The sequence below is a fragment of the Bubalus kerabau genome, chromosome 6, assembly GCF_029407905.1.
Source record: "Bubalus kerabau isolate K-KA32 ecotype Philippines breed swamp buffalo chromosome 6, PCC_UOA_SB_1v2, whole genome shotgun sequence".
Lineage (NCBI taxonomy): Eukaryota > Metazoa > Chordata > Mammalia > Artiodactyla > Bovidae > Bubalus > Bubalus kerabau.
The window spans coordinates 58,669,951-58,694,286 of NC_073629.1; the positions used below are offsets into that span (position 1 = coordinate 58,669,951).

Sequence of the window (24,336 nt, forward strand, 5' to 3'; positions counted from 1 at the left end):
GTATTTTTAGCCTAAAACCAAAGGGATATCACTGAAGGGATAGGGCTAATTGTATGATTGTCTTATTGTTTCATAAAGCTCACCCAAACCAAATAGGAATGGACCAAGGAAGCCTTTCTGTTACAACAGTCCAGATAAGATACAATAGAACTTTTTTTATTAGTAGAGAAAAAAGTAGGTATAAAATATTCCAAATGAGATAAAATCAACAGGAGAAAGATGTAAAGTATGTGAAATATCTGAAGTATGGTTTCTAAGGTTGTGGCTTGAAGTATCAGTAGGTTCTCTCTCATTGAAACTGAACCACAACTGCTGAAACTCGTGTGCCTAGAGCCCGTGCTTCGTAACAAGAGAAGTCACCACAACGAGAAGCCCACATACCACAATGCAGAGTAGCCCTCACTTGCTGCAACTAGAGGAAGCCCACATGTAGCAGCAAAGGCCCAGTGCAACCAAAAATAAGTAAATACAATTATAAAAAAACAGATTTTAGGAGATACACTAAATGTTAAAAGAGTTAAATGGTGGTTTGGGGTAATTTTTACTTTATGTATTTTCAAGTGTTCTATAATGAACATATTTAGGGGGCGAAGTTATCTTTAACATTATATTTTTAAAATAAAATGACAAGTCACAAACTGGGCAGATGTTAGCAGTAAAACAGGACAGGAAAGAGTTAATGTCCACAACATATAAAGAACTCTACAAAATTTTTTAAATGACTCCCAAAATACATGGGCAAAGAGCATGATCAGGCAACATGTAGAATATTACAAAAATCTGATAAACAAATGACTGAATATTCAACCTCAAACATATAAAATTTTAAGATACTAGGTGGTCCGTCAATGATGAAGAACTTAAAAAATAACTTATTGATAAAATAATATTCTATGCTGGTATGAATTTAATGAAATAGATTCTAATTTTATATATTGTGGAATGTTAATTTTTACAGCCTTTCTGAAAGTTGACTTGATGTTATGAGCAAATAATGCTATCATGTTTCTCTCAGTGTGTTTCTGCTAGGATAAAACAACATTCTGAGGAGAATCCATAAATTGTGAAATACTGTGCATAACATGTAATAAACCATAATTGAAAAATATTAGTGACTTCTTAAAACCTTTAATGGCTGTGCTGTTGAGTAAGAAAATTTGTGATACCTACATACCAACCTTTTAATTCTAATTCAAATATTTATCTCAATTATTTGGCAATATTTTCTGATGTAACAGACTTAACATTTACTTACAGTCTAACTTGTATATAATAAAGCCTATAAAGCAAACTTTTATTGTAAAGAAGAATTAAAAACAATATAACTGCCTAGCATTAAGAAAATTATTAAATCATAGTACTGCAGAATGTTAAATGGAATATAATATTATATAGCTATTGAACAAATTTGTTGTGAAATATTTATAATATGAAATTTTTGCATTTATAATATACTCTTAAATATTAAACAGATACAGTTATTTATAAATATGCTCCCACAAAAGAACTAGAAGGAAATATGGAAGTATATTTACAGTGTCATCTCTGTGGACAGAATTACAGATGATTTACTTAATCTGTTTCTTTTTGTAGTTTCCATACTTTTTGAATATTTTAAATGAACATTAATACAACAACTTAGAAAAACATTTTAAGATAACCATGTCACAATTTTTTCCCTATTAATACATTTTTTAAAGTGAAGTGTGTACAAAATTTTGATGGAATATAAGCTCATAGAATTTTAGCTATCTTATAATTTTCTGAATCTAAAAATCATCTTCTTTGTACTATCTTTCAGAGAGACAAAAAATTGCAAACACCTTCTTTGGGTGGCTGGAAACATAGCGTTAAATTGCAGTTGCCAAATAAGTGTTCTGGAGAAGGAAATTGCACCCCTCTCCTCTATTCTTCCCTGGGTAATCCCATGGACAGAGGAGCCTGGCCGGCTACAGTCCATGGGGCTGCAAAGAGTCAGACACGACTGAGTGAATAATACTTACTGAACAAGTGTTAATCTATCTAAAGTAATTTTGGATAGTTAAATGGCTTCACACACTAATTATTCAGTGTTTATTTACTTATACTATTAAGTATTACGGGGGAAAGATCTCCATAAATGTCCCACATGCATTTTATTGCACCCTAGTGATTTATCCCATGTAAACATTGTTACAGTTATTCATATGAAATAGAAGAATTGTTCAACTGGACTCACTACTGTGATAAAATATACCATCTAGCAAACTCAAGCATATTTTCATTTCATTGGAGACCATATATTTGCTTCTTAAAAAATGCTACTTTGTTTGCCATATATTTTTCCGGAATATTAAGTAGATCTATGATTGTCATGGGAGGTTCCCAGGTGGTGCAGTTGGTAAAGAATCTACCTGCTCAATGCAAGAGACACGGGTTCAATCCCTGGGTTGGAAAGATCCCCTGGAGGAGGAAATGGCAACCCACTCAGTATTCTTGACTGAAGATCCCATGGGCAGAGGAGCCTGGTGGGCTATGGGTCATGGGTCACAAAGAGTTGACACCACTAATGACACACATGCACATGATTGTTATACTCATTAAATAAGATAATTCTGGAAGCCCTAGGCACTATATTAAATGCTTATTGAATGAATGAGTGATTTAGGGAATGAAAACATGAAAAGGTACATCCTTTCTTTCCTTTTCCTTTGAATCCAAACAAAGCTTAATATTATTAACAAAAAAAGATGAGTCAACTAAAGATTTAATTTTGTTTATACAGAGTAAGGGACTTCCCTGGTGGCTCAGATGGTAAAGCATCTCTCTACAGTACGGGAGACCTGGGTTTGATCCCTGGGTCATCTCTGTAGAATTACAGATGATTTACTTAATCTGTTTCTTTTTGTAGTTTCCATACTTTTTGAATACTTTAAATGAACATTAATACAACAACTTAGAAAAACATTTTAAGATAACCAACCATGTCACAACATTTTTCCTATGAATACATTTTTTTAAAGTGAAGTGTGTACAAAATTGTGATGGAATATAAGCTCATAGAATTTTAACTATCTTATAATTTTCTGAATCTAAAAATCACCTTCTTTGTACTATTTTTCAGAAAGACCAAAAGCTTAGTATGATCCTCTGGAGAAGGAAATGGCAACCCACTCCAGTACTCTTGCCTGAAAAATCCCATGGACGGAGGAGTGTAGTAGGCTACAGTCCATGGGGTCGCAAAGAGTCGGACACGATTGAACAAATTCACTTCACTATACAGAGTAAAGTAATACATTGATAAATGTATTATGTTTTGTTAGATATGATATATTATAATTATATGCACATATTAATTGAAATATAGAGTGAACTTTGTCTCTCACATCTTAAATTTTGTTTTAATATAGGGACCACGAGGACCACAAGGTGATGCTGGACCTCCTGGAGAAATGGGTGCTGAGGTAATTTTTCTTGGGGTTGTTTCTTGTTGGTTCATCAGTACTCAGTATTTTTTGTAAGACTTTTCAAAGGTAAAGTTGATATCTTAGATATATATTTTGAAGAAATTTTATAGTACTTTATTTAATATTCAGAAAATAAAATCTCAAGTTCTATTAAAAGCAGGGATAACTGTTGTATGAGCCTAATTTTATACATGTAACTTTCTCTTAACAGCTCATTTAAATAACAGAACAAAAAGTAAATATAACTTTCTCTTTACTGATTTAGAGTTAATGTTGATAGCCCTTCACTCCATTATAGAAGAATATTGAAAAGTGACTCATTCAAGATATATTTTAGAATAATAAGCTCCTTATGGCTCCTTTTGGCCACACCATGGCATGTGCCATCTTTGTTTCTGACCAGGGATCAAATCCATACCCCCTGCATTGGAAGTATGAAGTCTGAACCACTGGACTGCCAGGAAAGTTCCCTCAATCACTCTTCTGGCATATTTTTCTTAATGGATCTACTCAATCCCTACTTTGTATCACAACAGAATCGTCTCCTACTCTGTTAACAACAACAACAACACTTCAAGTTATGAACTATGACTTTTCTTTGCTTTCTTTAGGTTCAGAGGATGTAGCATAGTATAGGTTATCAGCACTGGCTTTTGAATCAGGTTTGGATTCAAAACCAATGTCTGCTACTTGTTAACCATTTACCTTGGGCAAAGTAGCAGATTATGATGAACATTATGATGATTATGATTATGATGTGCAGATCATAATCAGCCCCATCAACCCCATGATGATAATTATGATTATGATGAACATTCTCTGCACTCTCAATGCAGGGTGCAATCTCTGGTCAGTAAACTAGATCCCTCATGCTGCAGCTAAGAGCCTGTGTGCCAGAACTAAAGATCCCACATGCTGCAACAAAGATCTGGCACAGCCAAATAAATATTTAGGGGAAAAAAAAAGATAAATGTTCAAGCTTCTGCACAAGTATGTAAGACTTTTTTATTTGACCCAATCATTTCTCTATAACTTCATCTATCCTTACTCCTTATTTTGACTTTAAGAATCTCTACTGCCTCATGTTTGCATGTTCCTCCTCATACTATGCTGTGTACCCTTCTCTTTTTTCTCTGTTTTCATATGGTTACTCGGGCTTCTCTGGTGGCTCCGTAGTAAAGAATCCGCCTGCCAAAACAGGAGATGGGGGTTCAGGAATTGAAGAAGATCCCCTGGAAAAGGAAAAGGCATTAGAAAAGCTATCTAATAGCTCTATTAGAGCTTTTAGGCCTTTCCCTTTGGCTTTAATTATTGATTTCCTGTTGTCTTCTATATATGCACCTAGATAGCCTACAAAGTTCTCAAATTCAAAATATCTAAAGCAAACCCATCACTTTCACACTGTTATTCTTTTTATTCTCATCTCACTGAAAGATGCCCCTATGTCCAGTAACCTCAAACTGAGAGCTTTCCCAAACTCCTCTTCCTCCTTCATCCTGTCCAATCTGCTGTGCTTTCCCTTTAATAAGCTCCCACCAGTGTCTCAACTCTTTCGTTTTCTTTGTGTTCCTATTGCCAATGCTCCTTATTCCATGTCTCCTTCAGCTGCTATTATTCCTTAGCTATTTGTTGCCAGTGTATCTTTGTCATATCTTCCTTGTCCTTGAAAATTTTTATCAGCTCTCAGTCTTTAATAAAATGCCAATTACTTAACATGTGAAACAGTGTTCTGCATTGTCTAACCTCTGCAGACCTGTTCAGCCACATTCCAATAAAACTGTTCTCCTCCTCTAATCCTGTGATTATGCAGTGCCTTTTTGCTATGCACTGTGTATTCACTGAAAATCCAAGTGTGGCTGAGATATGATCCCTGACTCCATCAGCAGTTTATAATCTATTCCAGAAGATAATCATGTAAAAGATGATTATACTTCAATCTGTTAGACCCAATGATGGAGACATTCACAGGACTTTATAAGAGTACAGCAGGGGGTACATAGCCATAACTGGATAAGGGGGAAAAGACTTGTCTGTGTTGAGATAAAGGGAGGGTACTGAGTTTTAAGGAATGAGTATGAGTTTGTTGTTTAGTTACTAAGTCATGTTTGACTCCTTTGCAACCCCACTGACTATGGCCTGCCAGGCTCCTCTGTCCCTGAGAATTTCCAGGCAAGAATACTGAAGTGGGTTACCATGTCCTTCTCCAGGGGATCTTCTTCAATTCCTGAACCCCCATCTCCTATTTTGGCAGGCGGGTTCTTTACTACTGAGCCACCAGAGAAGCCCAAGTATGAGTTAACCATAAGAAAAGAGAGAATAAGGGTACACAGCCTTTTTCTATGTACACAGCATAGTATGAGGAGGAACATGCAAACATGAGGCAGTAGAGATTCTTAAAGTCAGAATAAGGAGTAAGGATAGATGAAATTATAGAGAAATGATTGGGTCAAATAGAAAAGTCTTACATACTTGTGAAGAAGCTTGAACATTTATCTTTTTTTTCCCTAAATATTTATTTGGCTGTGCCAGGTCTTCGTTGCAGCATGTGGGATCTTTAGTTCTGGCATGCAGGCTCTTAGTTGCAGCATGAGGGATCTAGTTTTCTGACCAGAGATTGAACCTAAGCACCCTGCATTGAGAGTGCAGTCCTAGCCACTGGACCACCAGGGAAGTCCCTAAACTTTTATACCTTATGGGCTATAGTAAGTCACTCTAAGGGCACTGGGCAGTGATAAAGTCTTGTGTATCTTTGGAAGATCATTTTAGCAGCCTCAAGGAGGCTATATTTAAGAAGTCAAGAATGCAGACATGTATACCTTCTAAAAGGCTGTTGCATTGAACTAGGTAAGAAATGATAGAGGTCTGAACTATGTGAGAAGGAGATGGATTTGAGAAATGTTTATTGTATAAATTCTGGAGAAACTGCATATTTGTGGGATATGAAAAGCAAAGGGAAAAGAGAAGTCAAAAATTATTTCCAGATTTCTAGGTGCAACAGAATGGATGGCAATATTCTTTCCTGAGACAAGTAAGAAGAATGTTCATCATAATCTGCTACTTTGCCCAAGGTAAATGATTAACAAGAAGCAGACATTGGTTTTGAATCCAAACCTGATTCAAAAGCCAGTGCTGATAACCTATACTATGCTACATCCTCTGGACCTAAAGAAAGCAGAGAGAAGTCATAGCTCATAACTTGAAGTGTTGTTGTTGTTGTTAACACAGTAGGAGACGATTCTGTTGTGATACAAAGTAGGGATTGAGTAGATCCATTAAGGAAAATATGCCAGAAGAGTGATTGAGGGAACTTTCCTGGCAGTCCAGTGGTTCAGACTTCATACTTCCAATGCAGGGGGTATGGATTTGATCCCTGGTCAGAAACAAAGATGGCATATGCCATGGTGTGGCCAAAAAAAAGAATAGTGTTTGAGAAGAATGGTTAAAGACATGTAAAAGCAAGTATACCTTACTAAAAGTCAAGCTGAAGTGGGAGACTTTGAATTTGCATTAGATTAATAATGATGTGGTTAATAATAGGTAGCAATTTCAGAGAAATTTCTATTTGCCTAGCAGTATCTATGTATTTTATCATATTAATAAATTCTCACAATACTCAGTGAGGTAATACAGTTATTCTCATTCTACAAATGAGGAAATTGAGACATGAAATGGTTAAGCAACTTGTTCAAGAGCAGTAGGTAGTAGTAGTGGCAGAGCCCACATTCACATTTAGGGAACCCAGTCTCTTAGTCACTGTACCTCTCAATATGTAATGATGCCACTTTGCACAGGAGTATAATTTTTCCATTGATACTCAACTTGGAATGGAAATAGAGAAGGGAATTCAACGTGCTACTCCAAGATTGGCGTAAGAAAGCAGGTACCACTGAGATCAGAAGATCAACCCTTGGATTTAGCCTAAGAATAAAAAAGCCAAGGGGTGCTGACAGATTGGGTGAAACTGGGGACTAGATGAGGTCTAGGAGATTAAGAGCAGTTTTGATATGGAAGAAATCTGAAGAGAGTTGGAATTCTGTCTTGAGAGAGAATTTTAACCTTAGGATAGAGTATTAAATCCTATAATTTCTGAAGCAGAGCAGAAGCTCAGGCAGTCTCACTTCATGGTCCTTCCTCTTAAGTTCTGTAATATGCTGTCTCTTGTAACAGTAAAGTCGCAAAGGTAACCAATGGAAAATTTTAAATAATATAATTATTCCAAAAATTGGTGAAATTATGGTAAAAGGGAGAGAGTTTTAAGGAAACTAAACTTTTAGCAAGATAATACATCAAGAAGTAGAGGGATATTTCTTGATTATTAGGAAAACTAAAAGCAAAAATTGTTTTGTAAAGTAGTTGCCTCTGGGGAGTGGGTCATCTGTACTATTGTGCACTATACCTTTTATTTTCAAAAAAGCAAAGTGAATATGGATTGTGGAAGCTGAGTCAAGATAGAAAACAACTTCTCATCTAAAATACTGTAACATCATAAGCGACATTTTAATCTCTAATAATTATAAGGAGGTTTATCACCCATGGATCAGAACTATTGAGGGAATCCCTAGAAGACAAAAAGCAAACAGGAAACTTCTGATCAAACTGTATTAGTATCATAGGTTAATGCTTTAAACTACACCTGTACTCTGAAAATATGGGGATATAGAATGCATATATATGTGTTCGTAATTGGGTATATAAGTACACATACATACACATAGACTGAGAGAAAAGAGAAGAAAAAGAGTGAGAAAGAAGAGAAAACAGAAGCATGCACAGTAGGCTCAAAAACAAGATAAATATCTCCAAGAGACAAAAATACAACAGTGATTACAGGAGCACCATGCTTATACGTAACTAGAGATTACAAGTTATATGTTTTCAAGATAAAAGCTTCAATCAAAAGCTTCCCAATGGACCCACCTGTGAAATGAGAATGGGAAAACAATGCCATACATATGTATATATGTAATTCATATCTTCTTTGTGTGATATGTTTTATAAAACCAATAAAGAAAGTGAATTTTTTTTTCAGGAAGTATATTCCAAGAGGGATGAAAATAAATGGGGGGAAGAATACAAAGTGAAAAACATAGAGACTAGTAAGGATATGAGGGTAGAAAATTAAAGAGGAAATGGGAAGTAGTTTTCGAAACCAAAGATTAAAGGGTGAGAGGAAGGATTAGAAGAAACTGGTCTAAGAAGTCCTGATTTCTGGTGGTACTGTTTAAGCATTTGAACTCTTCAAAGTCCCAGAAATTATCTGGTCTTATGCCATGAAGTTTATAAAGAGACAATAAGAATCCTTTCCTGGATATAGATATTCCATCCTTGGGCTGAAGATTACTACCATCTTCTTATGAGGTTGTTATTGACTTTATATTGGTGAAGAAATGTGTACAATGTGCCAAATCATTCTCTTCTAGGGACCACCAGGTACTGAAGGAGAATCTGGTCTGCAAGGCGAGCCAGGCACAAAGGTAACAGCCCTTAATAGTCAAGGAGAGGGTCTCAAACCTTTCACCACTGACCACTATGTTTGCCATATTGTGGTGAACACCCACCATCTTGGAAGCAGGTAAAGAATAGTAGATAAAAATAAAAAGTGTTCTCAAATGAGTCAAAAATATTATTTGCTTATCTATATATATGCATATATATGTATGCTGCTGCTAAGTCGCTTCAGTTGTGTCCAACTCTTCACGACCCCATGGACAGCAGCCTACCAGGCTCCTCCATCCATGGGATTTTCCAGGCAAGAGTACTTAAATATATATATATACATATATATATGGGAAGGAATACAAATGAAATGGATAAGGAAATGGCAACCCACTCCAGTATCCTTGCCTGGAGAATCCCATGGACACAGGAGTCTGGCGGGCTGCAGTCCATGGGGTCACGGAGAATCAGACATGACCGAAGTGACTGAGCACGCACGAGCACAAATAAAAAAGCAAAATTATTATAAATAATCTGAGGAAAAGGAACGAACATTGTTTTGTAACCCCTATCTTTATAATATGCCCTCCATAATTATTAGACATGCAGTTTTAGTATAAAGGAGTTTAATCTTCCTCTTTGTTTCTTCAGGGAGATGTTGGACCTGTGGGCAGTGTTGGAGCTGCTGGGGAGCCAGGGTTACGGGTAAGTGTCTACTAGAAACCGTTTTGATGCACTGGTCCACCTATCTTAGAGATTGAAAACTCAGTGTAAAGACTTAAACGATTGTATAGGAAACTTCTCTTGTAGTGTAGAAAACGTTTATCTTTATTTCGTAATTTGAAAAGCTGCATGCTAAACTCTTCACATTATTATTTAATAGCATTGAGAGCCCTAACCTCACACATTCTTTTCTCAGAATCAGGTGTACTCAGTAGAGACCTTGCCAAATGCGTGGGGTCACTGTGCATGTCAGTGATGTTAGCATGAAGAAGAAATTCACAAATACTAATGATCAGCTCTCATGCTATTTCTTGATCTAGCAAGAACAGATAAGGCATTGAAACATAATTTGTGTTTAGAAAAACAAAAAACTAAAGGCATGCAAAGTTAATACGTTTCAAAGAAATAACTAGATAATTATAATGAGATAGCTTACATTCTAATACAGACAGTGGTTCATTTAAGCTATGGTAAGTTTTTTCCCAAGATAACAGGGGCCAAGATAATTTTAAGAGACTTTCTTTTTTTTCTTTTTTACTGAGAGGTAAAGTTGGGAGATGTTTTTTGCATCCAATTCCTTTCTTGTTCATTTTTCCTCTTTTTTTCAGGGGCACAGACAGTATGAGGTGAGGGTAATGGAAGTATCAGCAGTGAGATCAATGGGCAGCAATGAAGACACTGATTAATTTATTTTTAAATGGTTCAGGTCACAGGAGAACTAGTACTTCTTTAATCACTTCATAAAGTGTAGCTCTACATTTACTTCTGCAAGTTCTAAGCTGGGAAGACAGCTTCCAAATGTACCAGGGCATGCTCTGAATGTTGCTTCTCCTGTGTAAGAGAGAAAACACAGACCTAAAAATCTGGTGCACTGATTTTAACTGAATTAAGTTGTATTAATCCATGTAAATTCAGAAAAGCAAGCTACTATAATTTTATGAGATTCAGGATTTACAGGCTTTAAGAAATGTAGATGTAGGTGTCTGTTTCCAAAGCTACCAAATGAATATATATTACCCTTAATTATCTTAAAGTTGTTAATATTCCAGGACCCTCTTATTTGAGTTTACAGTGCTATAACTCTTTATATCATCTTCAGAGTTATTCTGGGCAAATTAAATCATGTTTATTATATTGTCAGGTAGTCCTTATAAATAAAGTAGAAGTAGGAATAAATGTACATAAAACTGCTACTTCTATGGATATGAGGAGCAAAAAATAAAAATTAGGATAAATGATTTAACAACATAATAGATATTATTTTCTGCTGCCAAATAGGGTGAACCAGGAGCTCCTGGAGAAGAAGGTCTACAGGGTAAAGATGGATTGAAGGTAAATTATGCTTTTCACATTATGATTAAGGTAGATGTTTTTGAGAAATCTTTAAACTATTATACTTAATTTTCTATGTGCCAGAAAAAATCTCCTTATTGCATGGTATAATTATTTCACTACTTTCTTTTCCTTAAAATTTTTTTCTGGGTTATAGGGGAACCCAGGAGGAAGGGGACTTCCTGGAGAGGATGGAGAAAAAGGAGAGACAGGCTTACCAGGGACCACAGGGCCTTTGGGTGGACCAGGTCTGATGGGCCCTCCGGTGAGTACCGCTGGGTTCAATACTCAGTGAACTCAGCCTTCTACACACACACACACACACACACACACACACACACACACACGTGTGAATCATACACAGACATTCTTGACCCCCTGTCCATTTGGTGTTTGAAAGTGTAGAATTATGGCTTGAGTGAGGGACAAACCAGGCACTGATTATCAGCCTTCCTAACATCCAAGGAAAAAAGATCCTTTTCCCATATGTCACACAGGCTATTGAACTTCTTAATTTTTTCTCTCACTTTGAGATATAATTGACATATATAAGTTTATAGTATATGACATGTTGATTTGATATATATATACATAAATATTACTAAATGATTACAATGGTACATTGTTTTATTTCAGCTTCAAGAATGCCCTTTAGCGTTTTTCTGTAAGGCAGGTTTAGTGGTGATGAACTCTTCAGCTTTGGGTTGTTTGGGCAACTCTTTATCACTCCTTTATTCCTGAAGAACAGTTCTGGGTATGCTGCTGCTGCTGTGTCACTTTAGTTGTGTCCGACTCTGTGTGACCCCAGAGACGGCAGCCCACCAGGCTCCCCCGTCCCTGGGATTCTCCAGGCAAGAACACTGGAGTGGGTTGCCATTTCCTTCTCCAATGCATGAAAGTGAAAAGTGAAAGTGAAGTCGCTCAGTCATGTCCGACTCTTAGCAACCGCATGGACTGCAGTCTACCAGACTCCTCCGTCCATGGGATTTTTCAGGCAAGAGTACTGGAGTGGGGTGCCACTGCCTTCTCCGAGTTCTGGGTATAGTGTTCTTCATTAAGAGGGTTTTGTTTTTCTTCCCATATTATAAAGATGTTATCTCATTTTCTCCAGGTCTGTAAAATATGTACTGAGAAACCTACTTATAGTTTTATTTGGGCTGTTATATGTGATGAGTCACATTTCTCTTGCTACTTTTAAAATTCTCTCTTTGCTTTGATGGCATAATTACAGTCATCCCTCCGTTTCCACGGGAGATTGGTTCCAGGACTGCCACAGATACCAAACTCTTCAGATGCTTGAGTCCTTTACATAATATGGCATAGTAGTTGCATATAACCTACCTACATTCTCCTGTATACTTTAAATCACCTCTAGATTACTTATATACTAGTAAAATAAATACTATGTAAATATGTTATAAATACAGTATAGATGCTATGTAAACCATTGTCATTGCATGGCAAATTCAAGTTTTGCAACTTTCTGGAATGTTTAAAAAATATTTGTATTTAATATTTTTATAATATTAATAAAAATATTGATATTATTAATATTTTCATTGTTTGACTCTGCAGTTGTGAAACCTGCAGGTACTGAGTGTTGACTATAATGTGTCTCAAAGTAGCCCTTTTTGGATTCAACCTATTTGGGATCCTTTGAGCCTCAAAAATCTGGACAACTATTTCTCTCCCCAAGTTTGGGATGTTGTCAGCCATTATATCTTTAAATATTCTTTCTGTTCATTTCTTTTTTTATTCTCCTGGTATTTGCACAATATTGTCCTACTTGATGCTTTCCCATAAGTATCCTGGTCTTTTTTCTTTTTGCTCTTTGGGATAATTAAAATCACTTATCTTTGAGTTCATTGATTCTTCTGCTTGGTTAGGTCTGCTGTTGAAACTGTTGAATTCTTCAATTCAATCATGGTATTTATCTCTAGGATTTTTGTTTTGTTTATTCTCATGATTTCTATTTCTTTGTTGAACTTCTCATACGTTGTTTTCCTAATTTCATTTAGTTATCTGTCTATGTATTCTTGAAGTTCACTGCACTTTTCTAAGAGGAATTTTCTTGCCTGGTGTGTTGCAGTCCATGGGGTTGCAAAGAGTTGAACACAACTTAGCAGCTGAATAACAATTCTTCCTTGGAGAATTCCATGGACAGAGGAGCCTGGAGGGTTACAGTCCATGGAGTCACAAAGAGTCAGGCACAACTAACACACTATTCTCAATTCTTTGTTAGACAGTTCACAGACTTCCATTTCAATTATTGCAGTATTTTAAGTTTCTTTTGATTTTGTTATATTTACCTGTTTTTTTTAATGATCATAATATTCTTGCATTGTTGTTTGCACATTTGAGTAAGTGATCTCCTCTTCCAGATTTTATAGGTTTGTTTTGGCAAAGAAGGACCTTCACCAATCTCTTTGCTTGAGGAAACTGGATGGGTCTGCTTATAGTGTTTGTGGGCAGGCACAGCTTGCTACTGAGATCTCCAGTTTAGTGGGGTCCCTACCCATATTGTGAGGCAACAGGAGAGTTGCCACTGGCTGGTCTCTGCTGTTGGGTTGGCCACCTGGCTAGTCTCCACATAGTAGTGGGGCCACTAAATAGGCACCCTGGTTGGGTAGGTATGCTGGCTCGGTTCCATGGTCAGATGGGGCCATTAGCTGACTTCTGAAGTTACCTCTGGTAGGGTATGATCTCAGGCTATGTTCCCTGGAAGGACAGTAGCACTTGTTGGATTCTGCAATTAGGCAAGGCCTCATGTTATACTCTCTAGCCAGATGTGGCCCTGGTAGGACCCCATATTCAGGTAGAGCTGCAAACATGGCTCCACAGTTGAATGGAGCTACAGGCTGTGCCCCAGGTTTGAACAGAGTTGCTTTGTAATCAGTTAGGGCACTGGCTATGCTTCTCTGTTGGATGAGGTCACTTGCCAGGCTCTCTGATTAAGTGGAGCGTCCAGCTGCATCCCACAGATAATACTCCATGGTAGGATGGAGTTACATTGCCTGGGTGAGGTTACAGGCTGTTTTTATAGTTGGACAGGCTGTAGGTGAAACTGTTGCTGAATAGGGCTGTTAGCTGGACTCCACAGCTGGGAAGTATTTAACTTAGACTGGACTCCAAGCCTGCCCAGGGTCACTGCTCAGATTCCCTGCTCTGCTGGCTTGGCTCCCTACCTGAGCAAGGCTGTAGTATGGACTCTACAGCTGCCTGAGTTCTCAGACGAGGCTTTCTGGTCAAGCAGGATGGGAGCCCATGCTTAGCTATTGAGCAGTGTTGTAGAATTACTCACCTGCCCAGGCAGGGCCATAGGTTCAAGAGCAGGTATGAACATTTGACTGGGGACCCACACCACTTCATTATTCTGGCCTGGAGAATTCCATGGACTATACAGTCCAGTAGTCATGTATGGATGTGAGAGTTGGACTATAAAGAAAGCTGAGCACAGGAGAATTGATGCTTTTGGACTGTGGTGTTGGAGAAGGCTCTTGGAGAGTCCTTGGACTGCAAGGAGATCCAACCAGTCCATCCTAAAGGAAATCAGTCCTGAGCTTTCACTGGAAGGACTGATGTTGAAGCTGAAACTCCAGTACTTTGGCCACCTGATGCAAAGAGCTGACTCATTAGAAAAGACCCTGATGCTGGGAAAGATTGAGGGCAAGAAGAGAAGGGGACGATAGAGGATGAGATGGTTGGATGGCATCACCAACTCAATGGACATGAGTTTGGGTAAACTCCCAGAGTTGGTGACGGACAGGGAGGCCTGGCTTGCTGCAGTCCATGGGGTCACAAAGAGTCGGACACGACTGAACGATTTTCACTTTCACTTTTCAAATCATGCAGAACTGCAGCCAAGCTCCCTGATCAGACAGTGCCACCAGCTAAGTTCTGCAGATAGGCAGACCACTGGCTGGGATCTCTGTTCAGGTGCTGCTACAAGCAGAGATGAAGTCCAGTAATACTTTAGTGCTGGTTACTGTAAATCTTGCCCCTTTGCCCATCTCTTATCTTTTCCCCAGTTGTCAGGCCCTCAAGTTCCCCAAATGATCCTCATGCAGACCTGACTGGGCAACTCTGGAAACATCTTGCAACAGTAGATGGGCTGAATATCCACTTTGGGTTCTGTTTTTCTCCACAGGAGAAGCTATAGATCAAATGGGTTCACTCTGCAATGCTATGTTGGCCTGGGGAAAAGACAATGCAACCCAAATGAAACCTTTCCTTCAGCTTCTAATGTGGCTATTCTGTCTCTGTGATTCAAGAACCTGCTTCAGCCTCACCCTCAGGTTCCAAGCCACACTTCTTGAGACCTGGGTTTCTAGGATTCCTGATAGTTTTAATTTTTTTAGAGGATTCATCAGGACTGGACCCACAGAGAAGCCAAATAACAAGTACTGAGTAAATGTGGTTATCTTCCTGAGAAGTTTTCTCAAATTTGTTTTTATATAAGAAAGTCATTAATAATTATTAATATTTTAGCATAGATTTTTTTTTTCAGACAACTGGCCTAGTTCCCTAAGAAAATACTAAAGTTATTTGGAGTGGTGGTGGGAAGGGCAGCAGGACACAGAACTAACAAAAAGAAAGGTCTACTCATGCTGTAGGACAACACAGCCAGGAATCCCAGAGGGATGATGCAGCATGACAAATGGTGATGGGCAGAACAGAGCTGAAAAAGGGGCTCAAAACAAGACATGAAAAAATGATAAACACAGACTTCATCTGCTTCATAACTTTTCCCAGGAATAATCCTGCCTTGTACACATCTTTGGTGCCTTTTTTAGTAACAACACATGTGCATTTCTTTTTTATTCTTTTTGTTGTTCTTCTTGGAATTTTAAATGCCTTTTAGCTCATAAGCTCAATAAAAATACCATGGCATATTTTTTCAAAAGAATTTTATGACCCAAGGAGCTATTGCTTAATCAGGCAGCCTGATGTTCGATTTATTTTTGCACTTCAAAATAATTCTTCCTTAGGCAATGTCACAAAGATGCTACCTTAAAAATTCTTTTAAAAAATAAGAAAGAGAGTGAAAAAAATTAATTTTTTTTCAAGTAAAAAGATGTTCTTTTTACTTTCTAAAAGATTGGTAAATGAAATCTGGATAGAAAAATAAGGCAAGGGAAACATCAGTAACAAATTCCCAAACCCAAGATGTAAACTCTTTGAACAAAGGAGAACATATTGTATTTAATGCTTGAAATCTGCTCTAAAACAGACAATTCAGTTGTCTAAATGCATAACTCTGCATGAGAAAAAGAGCTTGAAAGCTTCTGTGAAAAAACATCTGCCATCATTCATTTCTTAAAAAGTGTATCACCCTGGTATTTAAGATCTAAACAGATGTGAAGCTATGTACTCTAAAGCTGAGTAGGTGTAAATGAAATTGTCTGTTTTATTCCTTTACAAGAAAACTTGATTGGATTTATTGAAGTTTAATTTTCCCATCTGTGTAGAGTGGTATGATATTAGGTAGGAGTGAATATCTTAAGAGAATCTGAAATTAAATAATGCATACTTTTCAAAGAAGCTTTTTCAGTAGAGTCTTAAAAGTGAAGTCAAAAAGATGAGAGGACTAGTTAGAAATATTTAGTTAGAAATAGAAAAGAATGAGGTATACATGAGTCTTATTTCTAAGACAGTTTCCTTGGAAACCCTGAAAAGTAATCACTTTAGAAATGTGAAGTCAGTGGCATTAAGGAGTAAAAGGTTATCTAAATCCTTATCTTCTTTTTTTTTTTATTTTATTTTTAAACTTTACATAATTGTATTAGTTTTGCCAAATATCAAAATGAATCCGCCACAGGTATACATGCGTTCCCCATCCTGAACCCTCCTCCCTCCTCCCTCCCCATACCATCCCTCTGGGTCCTCCCAGTGCACCAGCCCCAAGCATCCAGTATCGTGCATCAAACCTGGACTGGCAACTCTTTTCATACATGATATTTTACATGTTTCAATGCCATTCTCCCAAATCTTCCCACCCTCTCCCTCTCCCACAGAGTCCATAAGACTGTTCTATACCTCAGTGTCTCTTTTGCTGTCTCGTACACAGGGTTATTGTTACCATCTTTCTAAATTCCATATATATGCGTTAGTATACTGTATTGGTGTTTTTCTTTCTGGCTTACTTCACTCTGTATAATAGGCTCCAGTTTCATCCAGAGAAATGCAGATCAAAACCACTATGAGGTACCATTTCACACCAGTCAGAATGGCTGCGATCCAAAAGTCTACAAGTAATAAGCTGGAGAGGGTGTGGAGAAAAGGGAACCCTCTTACACTGTTGGTGGGAATGCAAACTAGTACAGCCACTATGGAGAACAGTGTGGAGATTCCTTAAAAAACTGGAAATAGAACTGCCTTATGATCCAGCAATCCCACTGCTGGGCATACACACTGAGGAAACCAGAAGGGAAAGAGACACGTGTACCCCAGTATTCATCGCAGCACTGTTTATAATAGCCAGGACATGGAAGCAACCTAGATGTCCATCAGCAGATGAATGGATAAGAAAGCTGTGGTACATATATACAATGGAGTATTACTCAGCCATTAAATCCTTCTGAATGATTCATATAACTCTGGTTTTAGACTTGCCTGTTCTGAACTGTTGTGTTGTAAAGCAACACACAGTAAAAAGAACCATGCACTGTCTACTCTGCAAGAATTGTTCAAACCCATAGTCTATTACTAAAGTGCTGTACATTGTTGAGGGAGCCATTCTTTGGTTTCTCAGTTTACACATTACACTTAATAAAGGGGTTGGTGCTCTGCAGAACCCCTATGATGATTGTGTCAAGGAGGATGCTGAACTGGAAGGACTTTGTTTATTCTTTATCTGTTTGAATCAGAGAAGATTCTTCCATGTCTGGTTAACATATTAGCTTCCATACAGGCTTTTTTTGAGAAGAAAAGGTTACATAGCCTTAAAAAAAAAATTAGCTTGGATGTTTCTAAATTTATGTTAGCTTTACAAGCTGTGACTCTGTAGAAATTTTCTAAATTTTTAAAAATTAAAAAATTTTTTAAATTTTCTGAATTTTTATGTAGTTTCTAAATTTTTGTTAACTTTACAAACTGTGACTCTAAAATTTTTCCACTCACTAATTCAGTGAAGTTTATGAGTTCCTTGGATGAGCCAAGAACTCTCTGCTAAGCTTTGGGAATACCAAGGAGAACAAGATGAGAAAGGTTCCTGATGTCAGATTTGACAGTATCATGAAGACTGAGTAGGCAAGATCACTGCAGGTGGTGGTTAATGTAGTGATGAAGATAAACAGGATAATGATAAAGGACAACTGGTTAAGGGAAAGGGAAAGCCAACTAGTTATGAGAAGAGAAGCTATTTACACTAAGGCAGTGAGGAAAGGCTTCTCTAGATAGGGGAGGATTGAGCTGAGACCTCAAGAGTGAAGAGGAGCCAGTGAATGAAAGAACTTTGGGAAATCCTTCAAGGTAGGTCAAATAGCAATGGAATAGCAAGGACCAAGATGGGGAAGTAAGAATGATCTAGGTATTTTTGGAAAACTAAAAGGAGTTTGTTACAGCAGAGTGAATAGTGAAAGTTGTTTGAGATGAGCTTGAGGAAATAGGTAGGTAGCAAATCATGAAGGACCTTTTAAACCATAGTAAAAAATTTGGCCTTATTTATAGTATAGTAAGAAGCCACTGAAAGGTTTCAAGCAGAAGAAAAATATAGTCTCTAATGGGAACATTCTCTGTAATTTCTAAACTTTGTTTAACAATGTCTAATGTAATTGGTTATCTCAAGGGATAAATTAATTTCCAGGGAAAAAAATAAACAAGATAAATTTGAATTACAAAAGCATGTGATGTACTGAGAAAATTCAATGAGAGAAAGAATGATCTTTTCAACAAATGTTGCTAAAACTACTGGATACCCACACACTAAAGAATTAATTTGGATCTTTCCTTATGCTACACACAAAATTAACTCAATCTGTGTCATAGATCTAAATTTAAGAGCTAAAACTATAAATGTCTTGGAGGACAACATAGAAGGAAATCTTCTTGATCTTGGGTTATGCAAAGCCTTCTTAGATAACACCAAAATTACAAATAACAAAGAAAAACAGATATATTGGACTGCATTAAAGTGAAAAGTTTTAGAACTTCAAAGAACACCATGAAGAAAGTGAAAAGACACCATAGAATGGGATAAAATATTTGCAAATTATATGTGATAAGGGACTAGTATCCAAAAATATATGAAGAACTCTTACAACTCAATAATAAAAAGATGATTCAATTGAAAAGTGAAAAGTCTTGAAACAGATATTTCTCCAAAGAAGATATATATAGTTGGCAAATAAGCACATGAAAGATACTCAACATCATTAACTATTAGGAAAATGCAAATAAAGCCACAATGAGATACCACTTTACATCCACTAGAAGGAAAGAAAAAAAAACCCAGAAAATAATAAGTGTTGATGAGAATGTAAAGAAATTGGAACTCTTATACATCATTGGTTGGATGTAAAATGGTGCAGCTACTTTGTAAATCAATTTGGCAGTTTCTCAAAATGTTAAAAACAGAGTTACCATATGATGACCCATCAGTTCTTAGCATATACCCAAAAGAATTGAAAACAGGATTCAAACAAAAATTTTTACATGAATGCTCATAGCAGCATTATTTATGATAGGCAAAAAGAAATAACACAAAATGGTCATCAATTAATAAATGCTTATTAATTAATGTAGCATGTTCATACAATGGAATATTATTTGGCAATAAAAAATATACTGATCCATGCAAAAAAAAATATTGATTCATGCTACAGCCTTGATGAACTTTGAAAGCATTATGCCTAGCAGTCAGTCATAAGAGACCACATAATACAGGAAATATCCCAAATAGGCAAATCTCTAGAGTCAGCGAATTAGGGTTGCCTAAGTCTGGGACTTGGGAGGAAACTGGAAGTGACTGCCATTGGGTACAGGATTCTTTATGGGGTGATGGAAATTGATTCTAAAATTATGGTGATGGTTGCACAACACTATAAAAACCATTGAATCATACACTCCAAATCAGGGGTCCCATCCCCCAGGCTATGGACCCCTACTGGTCCAGGACCTATTAGGAACCAGGCCACACAGCAGGTGAGCAAGCAGAGCTTTGTCTATATTTACAACCATTCTCATTACCATGTGAGCTCTGCCTCCTGTCAGATCAGAGATGACATAATAAATGTAATGCACTTGAATCATCCTGAAACCATACTTATCTCCCCCATCCATGGAAAAATTGTCCTCCATGAAACCAGTCCCTGGTGCCAGAATGATTGGGGGTTACTCCTTTAAATAGATTCATAATATGGTATGTGAATTATATCTCAAAAAAACATCATTTTTAAAAATGGATGTGATGTGTTACTTCTGAGACTACAGCTACTCTCACAAAGTTAAATCAGTAGGGAATCCCAAATCTGTCCTCTGTGGTGTAAGTAGGCTGAACATCAAGGCAACCATTCTCTGTCAACATGACATGTGTTTAAAGGGATTCTTATTTGTGTAATCATTGAAGAAATCTATTAAAACATGCACATTGAGAAATGATTGCCTTTTTCTACTCTGCCATGCAAGTCTCTAAATACACAAATAGGTTGCAGTGGGTCATGTAAACTTTTAAAAGCCAACATTTGGAGAAAATTATCATCGATGCATTTCAGAAGAAACACAAAAATAAACCAGCCTAATATCAGTGGAAGTTTACCACTGCCACTCCCCAAAAGGAAAAACAAGCTATCTCTAAATAGAAAAAAAGTGAATGAAAGAACCAGGAGAGATCTTTCTGATTATAATGACAGAAGAAAATACAATATAGAACACAGGCAATGTCTTTTCTCACACATAATGAGCTCTTCAAATATGTTTTAAAGTTTACTGTGCAGAAGATTTCTAACAGGTCCATTTGTTCTATTTCCTAGAAGCTAAAATGTATAAAAATGTCACTATCCTTTGCCTTTTATTCATGAACTTTGGTTTTAATTCCAGCAGATAGTAAATTTTTAAGGTGCTATTTATTTACAAATAGATATCTAGTAGACCAGCTGATTAAGGCTAAATATTTTCTTCTTTGGGCATGCATTCTATCATTCATTTATTAAATGTTTATTAAGCATCAATTATATATGAGACACAGTTCTGGACACTGTTACAACAATGAACAAAACAGACAAGATCTCTGCTGTCATGGAACATGCAGTGTAGAAGGACAGTGTGAACAAGAATAATAATTTCTGATAGTTATAAGCCCTATGAGGAAAATAAAACATGGTAATGGGATTTTGAATGCCCTGATAAAGGGGCTACTTTAATTGGGATGGCCACAGAAGGACCACCTGAAGTTACATTGAGCTAGATGCCTAAAGATAAAAAGAAGCCAATCATGTGACTATCTGAAAAGGAGTATTCTAGGCAGAGGAAACATCTAATGCAAATGTCCCAAGGTAGAAAGGGTATTTATTAAATGCCCTATTTTATTTTATTTTTTTTTTTTGTTTTTGTTTTTTCACTTTTTTCTGATTTTTATTGATATTTTCTACAAACTTCATGTATTTATCTTTTTTTTTTTTTTTAAATTTTATTTTATTTTTAAACTTTACATAACTGTATTAGATTTGCCAAATATCAAAATGAATCCGCCACAGGTTTACATGTGTTCCCCCGGAAGGGTCCAAGTAGTAAATAACTGGAAAACAGGATGTCAGAGAAATAGGAGGTGGCAGATCACATAGGGGACTATAGACCATGATAAGAGGTTTGAAGATTATTCTGATTGCAATGGGAAGCCATTTGGAAGGTTTTACATAAGGAGAGATGTTTGATTAAAATTGTTCATGATCATTTGGGTTACTCTGAAGAAATGGAACCTAAGGGTAAACGTGGGTCAAATCACTTAGAAGGCTGTGGCAGTCATGTAGGCGAAAAAAAGATAGAGTGACTTGGAACGCAGGGGAGCAATAGAGATAGTAAATACTAGCCAGATTCAAGACATCTTGGAGATATAGTTGACTGGATTTGCTCATGGTTTGGATGTTGAGAAAGAGAAAGCATAAGGAGGGTTCAGGATGGGGAACACATGTATACCTGTGGCGGATTCATTTTGATATTTGGCAAAACTAGTACAATTATGTAAAGTTTAAAAATAAAATAAAATAAAAAAAATAAAGATTAAAAAAAAAAAGAATAAATCTGAGCTTTAGGTGAGCAACTGAGTTGTTGCTCATTACAATTAAGTGGGCAATAGGGTTACAGATTGGTACTTTGACATGTGCAAATATAACATTTATTTCTGGCTAATCTGGTTTTCCTCACAAGCCCTAACTTAGATTAGTGGGGAGTGGTTGGGGAATTGAAAGAGAAAGAAAGGAAACTTTTATATCCAATTCAGTTAAAAGCTCAATCTATTCCTATAATTTAGTAGTCTCTTTGGGTAAAGCTCAGACTCTTATGATGCTTAGTCTCTCAAATGTATCAGTCTTCCACCTCCCTCTTTTCTTACTTCCTAATACTGACTCTGTGTTTGCAGTGGTGGCAAGGATGAGGAGGCCTTGGATCTAGAATACTGGACAAAAGATGGGAACTAGTGATTCACATATAGATGCTGAATTACTGTATAAAGAGATATTCATTCTTCCTTTATAATCAGGAATATGTGAATTGAAATCCATAATAATATATCATTTTGCTCCCTTGAGATGGACAAATTTTAAGTCCGATAGTACCAAACATGTAAGATTTGGAGTAATTGGAACTCTTAAAGGTTGCTTTTGGGAATGTAAATAGGCTAAAACTCTGGAGAACAAGTTGGCAAAATCTTATGTACTGAAAGGTACATGTATCCTGCAAGCCAGCAATCCAATTCCAGAGTATATACCCTCACCCAAAAAACTCTTGACGTAGGTATATAGAGGTAGGTGCAGGAGTGTTTACTGAAGGACTGCTTGTAGCATAAAAAAAAAAAAAAAACCTACCAAAAGTTTATCACTAGGGAAACGGCTAAATAAATTGTGGTTTGATTACAAAATGGAATCCTACTATTTAATGTTGTAGCTCAGTAGGTAAATAATCTGGAATGTGGGAAACCCAGATTTGATCCCTGGGTCGGGAAGATCCCCTGGAGAAGGAAATGGCAACCCACTCCAGCATTCTTGTCTAGGAAATCCTATGGACAGAGGAGCCTGGCAGGCTACAGTCCATGGGGTCACGAGAGTCGGACACAACTTAGTGACTAAACCACCACCACCACTACAAAATGTAAGTAGAGACACTAAATAATTTCAAAAACAAAATCTTGTTCTAAAAAATTTTCAAAAGAATGTGTAAAGTATGATACTGCTTATTGAAAGTTTCAAAAGACGTAAAATAAGCATATAATGCTTGGGAATATATACAAATGGAGTAAAAGTGTAAATAAATGCATGGGAATGATAAATTGAGGGCAATGGTTGCACCTGAGTGAGAAGAGAAGGTGATATGTTTGCAAATATAAGTGCATATATGGGACTTCAGTCTTGTGTGTATTTTTGAATGTGTGTGTGAATAGCTTCTATTTCTTAAAGTGGGTGGTAGACACTTGGGTGTTTATTATACCTTTTATTAATCATCTTTTATACATATTATTACATAATACCCTTTGAAAAGGCAACAGAAATTAATGAGAACTGACATTTCTTGAGCTCTTCAAGTATAAATCTAGTCCTTTCTCATTCAGTCTTAGTAACTCTTTGAAGAAGTATTAATAACACCCCTGCTATATAACAGGAAACTGAGGCCTTTAGAGGTGAAATAATCCACCTATAGTCATACAGCTGTTAGGTGACAGAGCCAAAATATGAAACTAGAGCAGTGTGGCTTAAATGCTCACGTCATTAACCTCTGTAAATGTTAATCACCCTCTCTTAAAAAGGCCATGTTAACCGCAAACAAGTCTCACGTTAGTGCAACGATCATTTCAACCTCTGGATGCAGCTGGAACCACAGCAATAGAACTTAACCGCTTTGGTCTCTAAATTCAGCGGGTTTTCTGAGGCTAGAAGAACATTTGCTCAGGAGCACAGGGCATGAGTCATTTCCTTAGGTATCTGTTTATTCGTTTAACAAATATTTATCAAGAGCCTCCGTTAGCACAGTGGTAAACCACAATTTATTTCTTGTCTACATCATTTTTGCCTTTTGCCAAGTTTTGGGACACAAATTTGAAATTTCCATTTTCATTTCCAACTAATGCAAGGAATGCTGTGATTAATTATTAGCTATTTTTGAATCTGCAGCCTGGCTTACTGTGGATCTCATTTAAGCCTAACCATTGTTGACCTGCAAATTCATATGACATTAAAATATTTTAACCACTTCT

General features: G+C 36.8%; 1 protein-coding gene across 1 annotated transcript in view; it reads left to right on the plus strand.

Moving 5' to 3' along the window:
• The window catches only part of COL24A1 (collagen type XXIV alpha 1 chain), a 404,934-nt gene that overhangs the window by 271,517 nt on the left and 109,081 nt on the right, over nucleotides 1–24,336 (plus strand). The window contains exons 34-38 of the mRNA XM_055587104.1: nucleotides 3,390–3,443; nucleotides 8,867–8,920; nucleotides 9,534–9,587; nucleotides 10,884–10,937; nucleotides 11,095–11,202. Coding sequence (XP_055443079.1) covers nucleotides 3,390–3,443; nucleotides 8,867–8,920; nucleotides 9,534–9,587; nucleotides 10,884–10,937; nucleotides 11,095–11,202 — 324 coding nt within the window. The remainder of the gene's footprint in view (nucleotides 1–3,389; nucleotides 3,444–8,866; nucleotides 8,921–9,533; nucleotides 9,588–10,883; nucleotides 10,938–11,094; nucleotides 11,203–24,336) is intronic.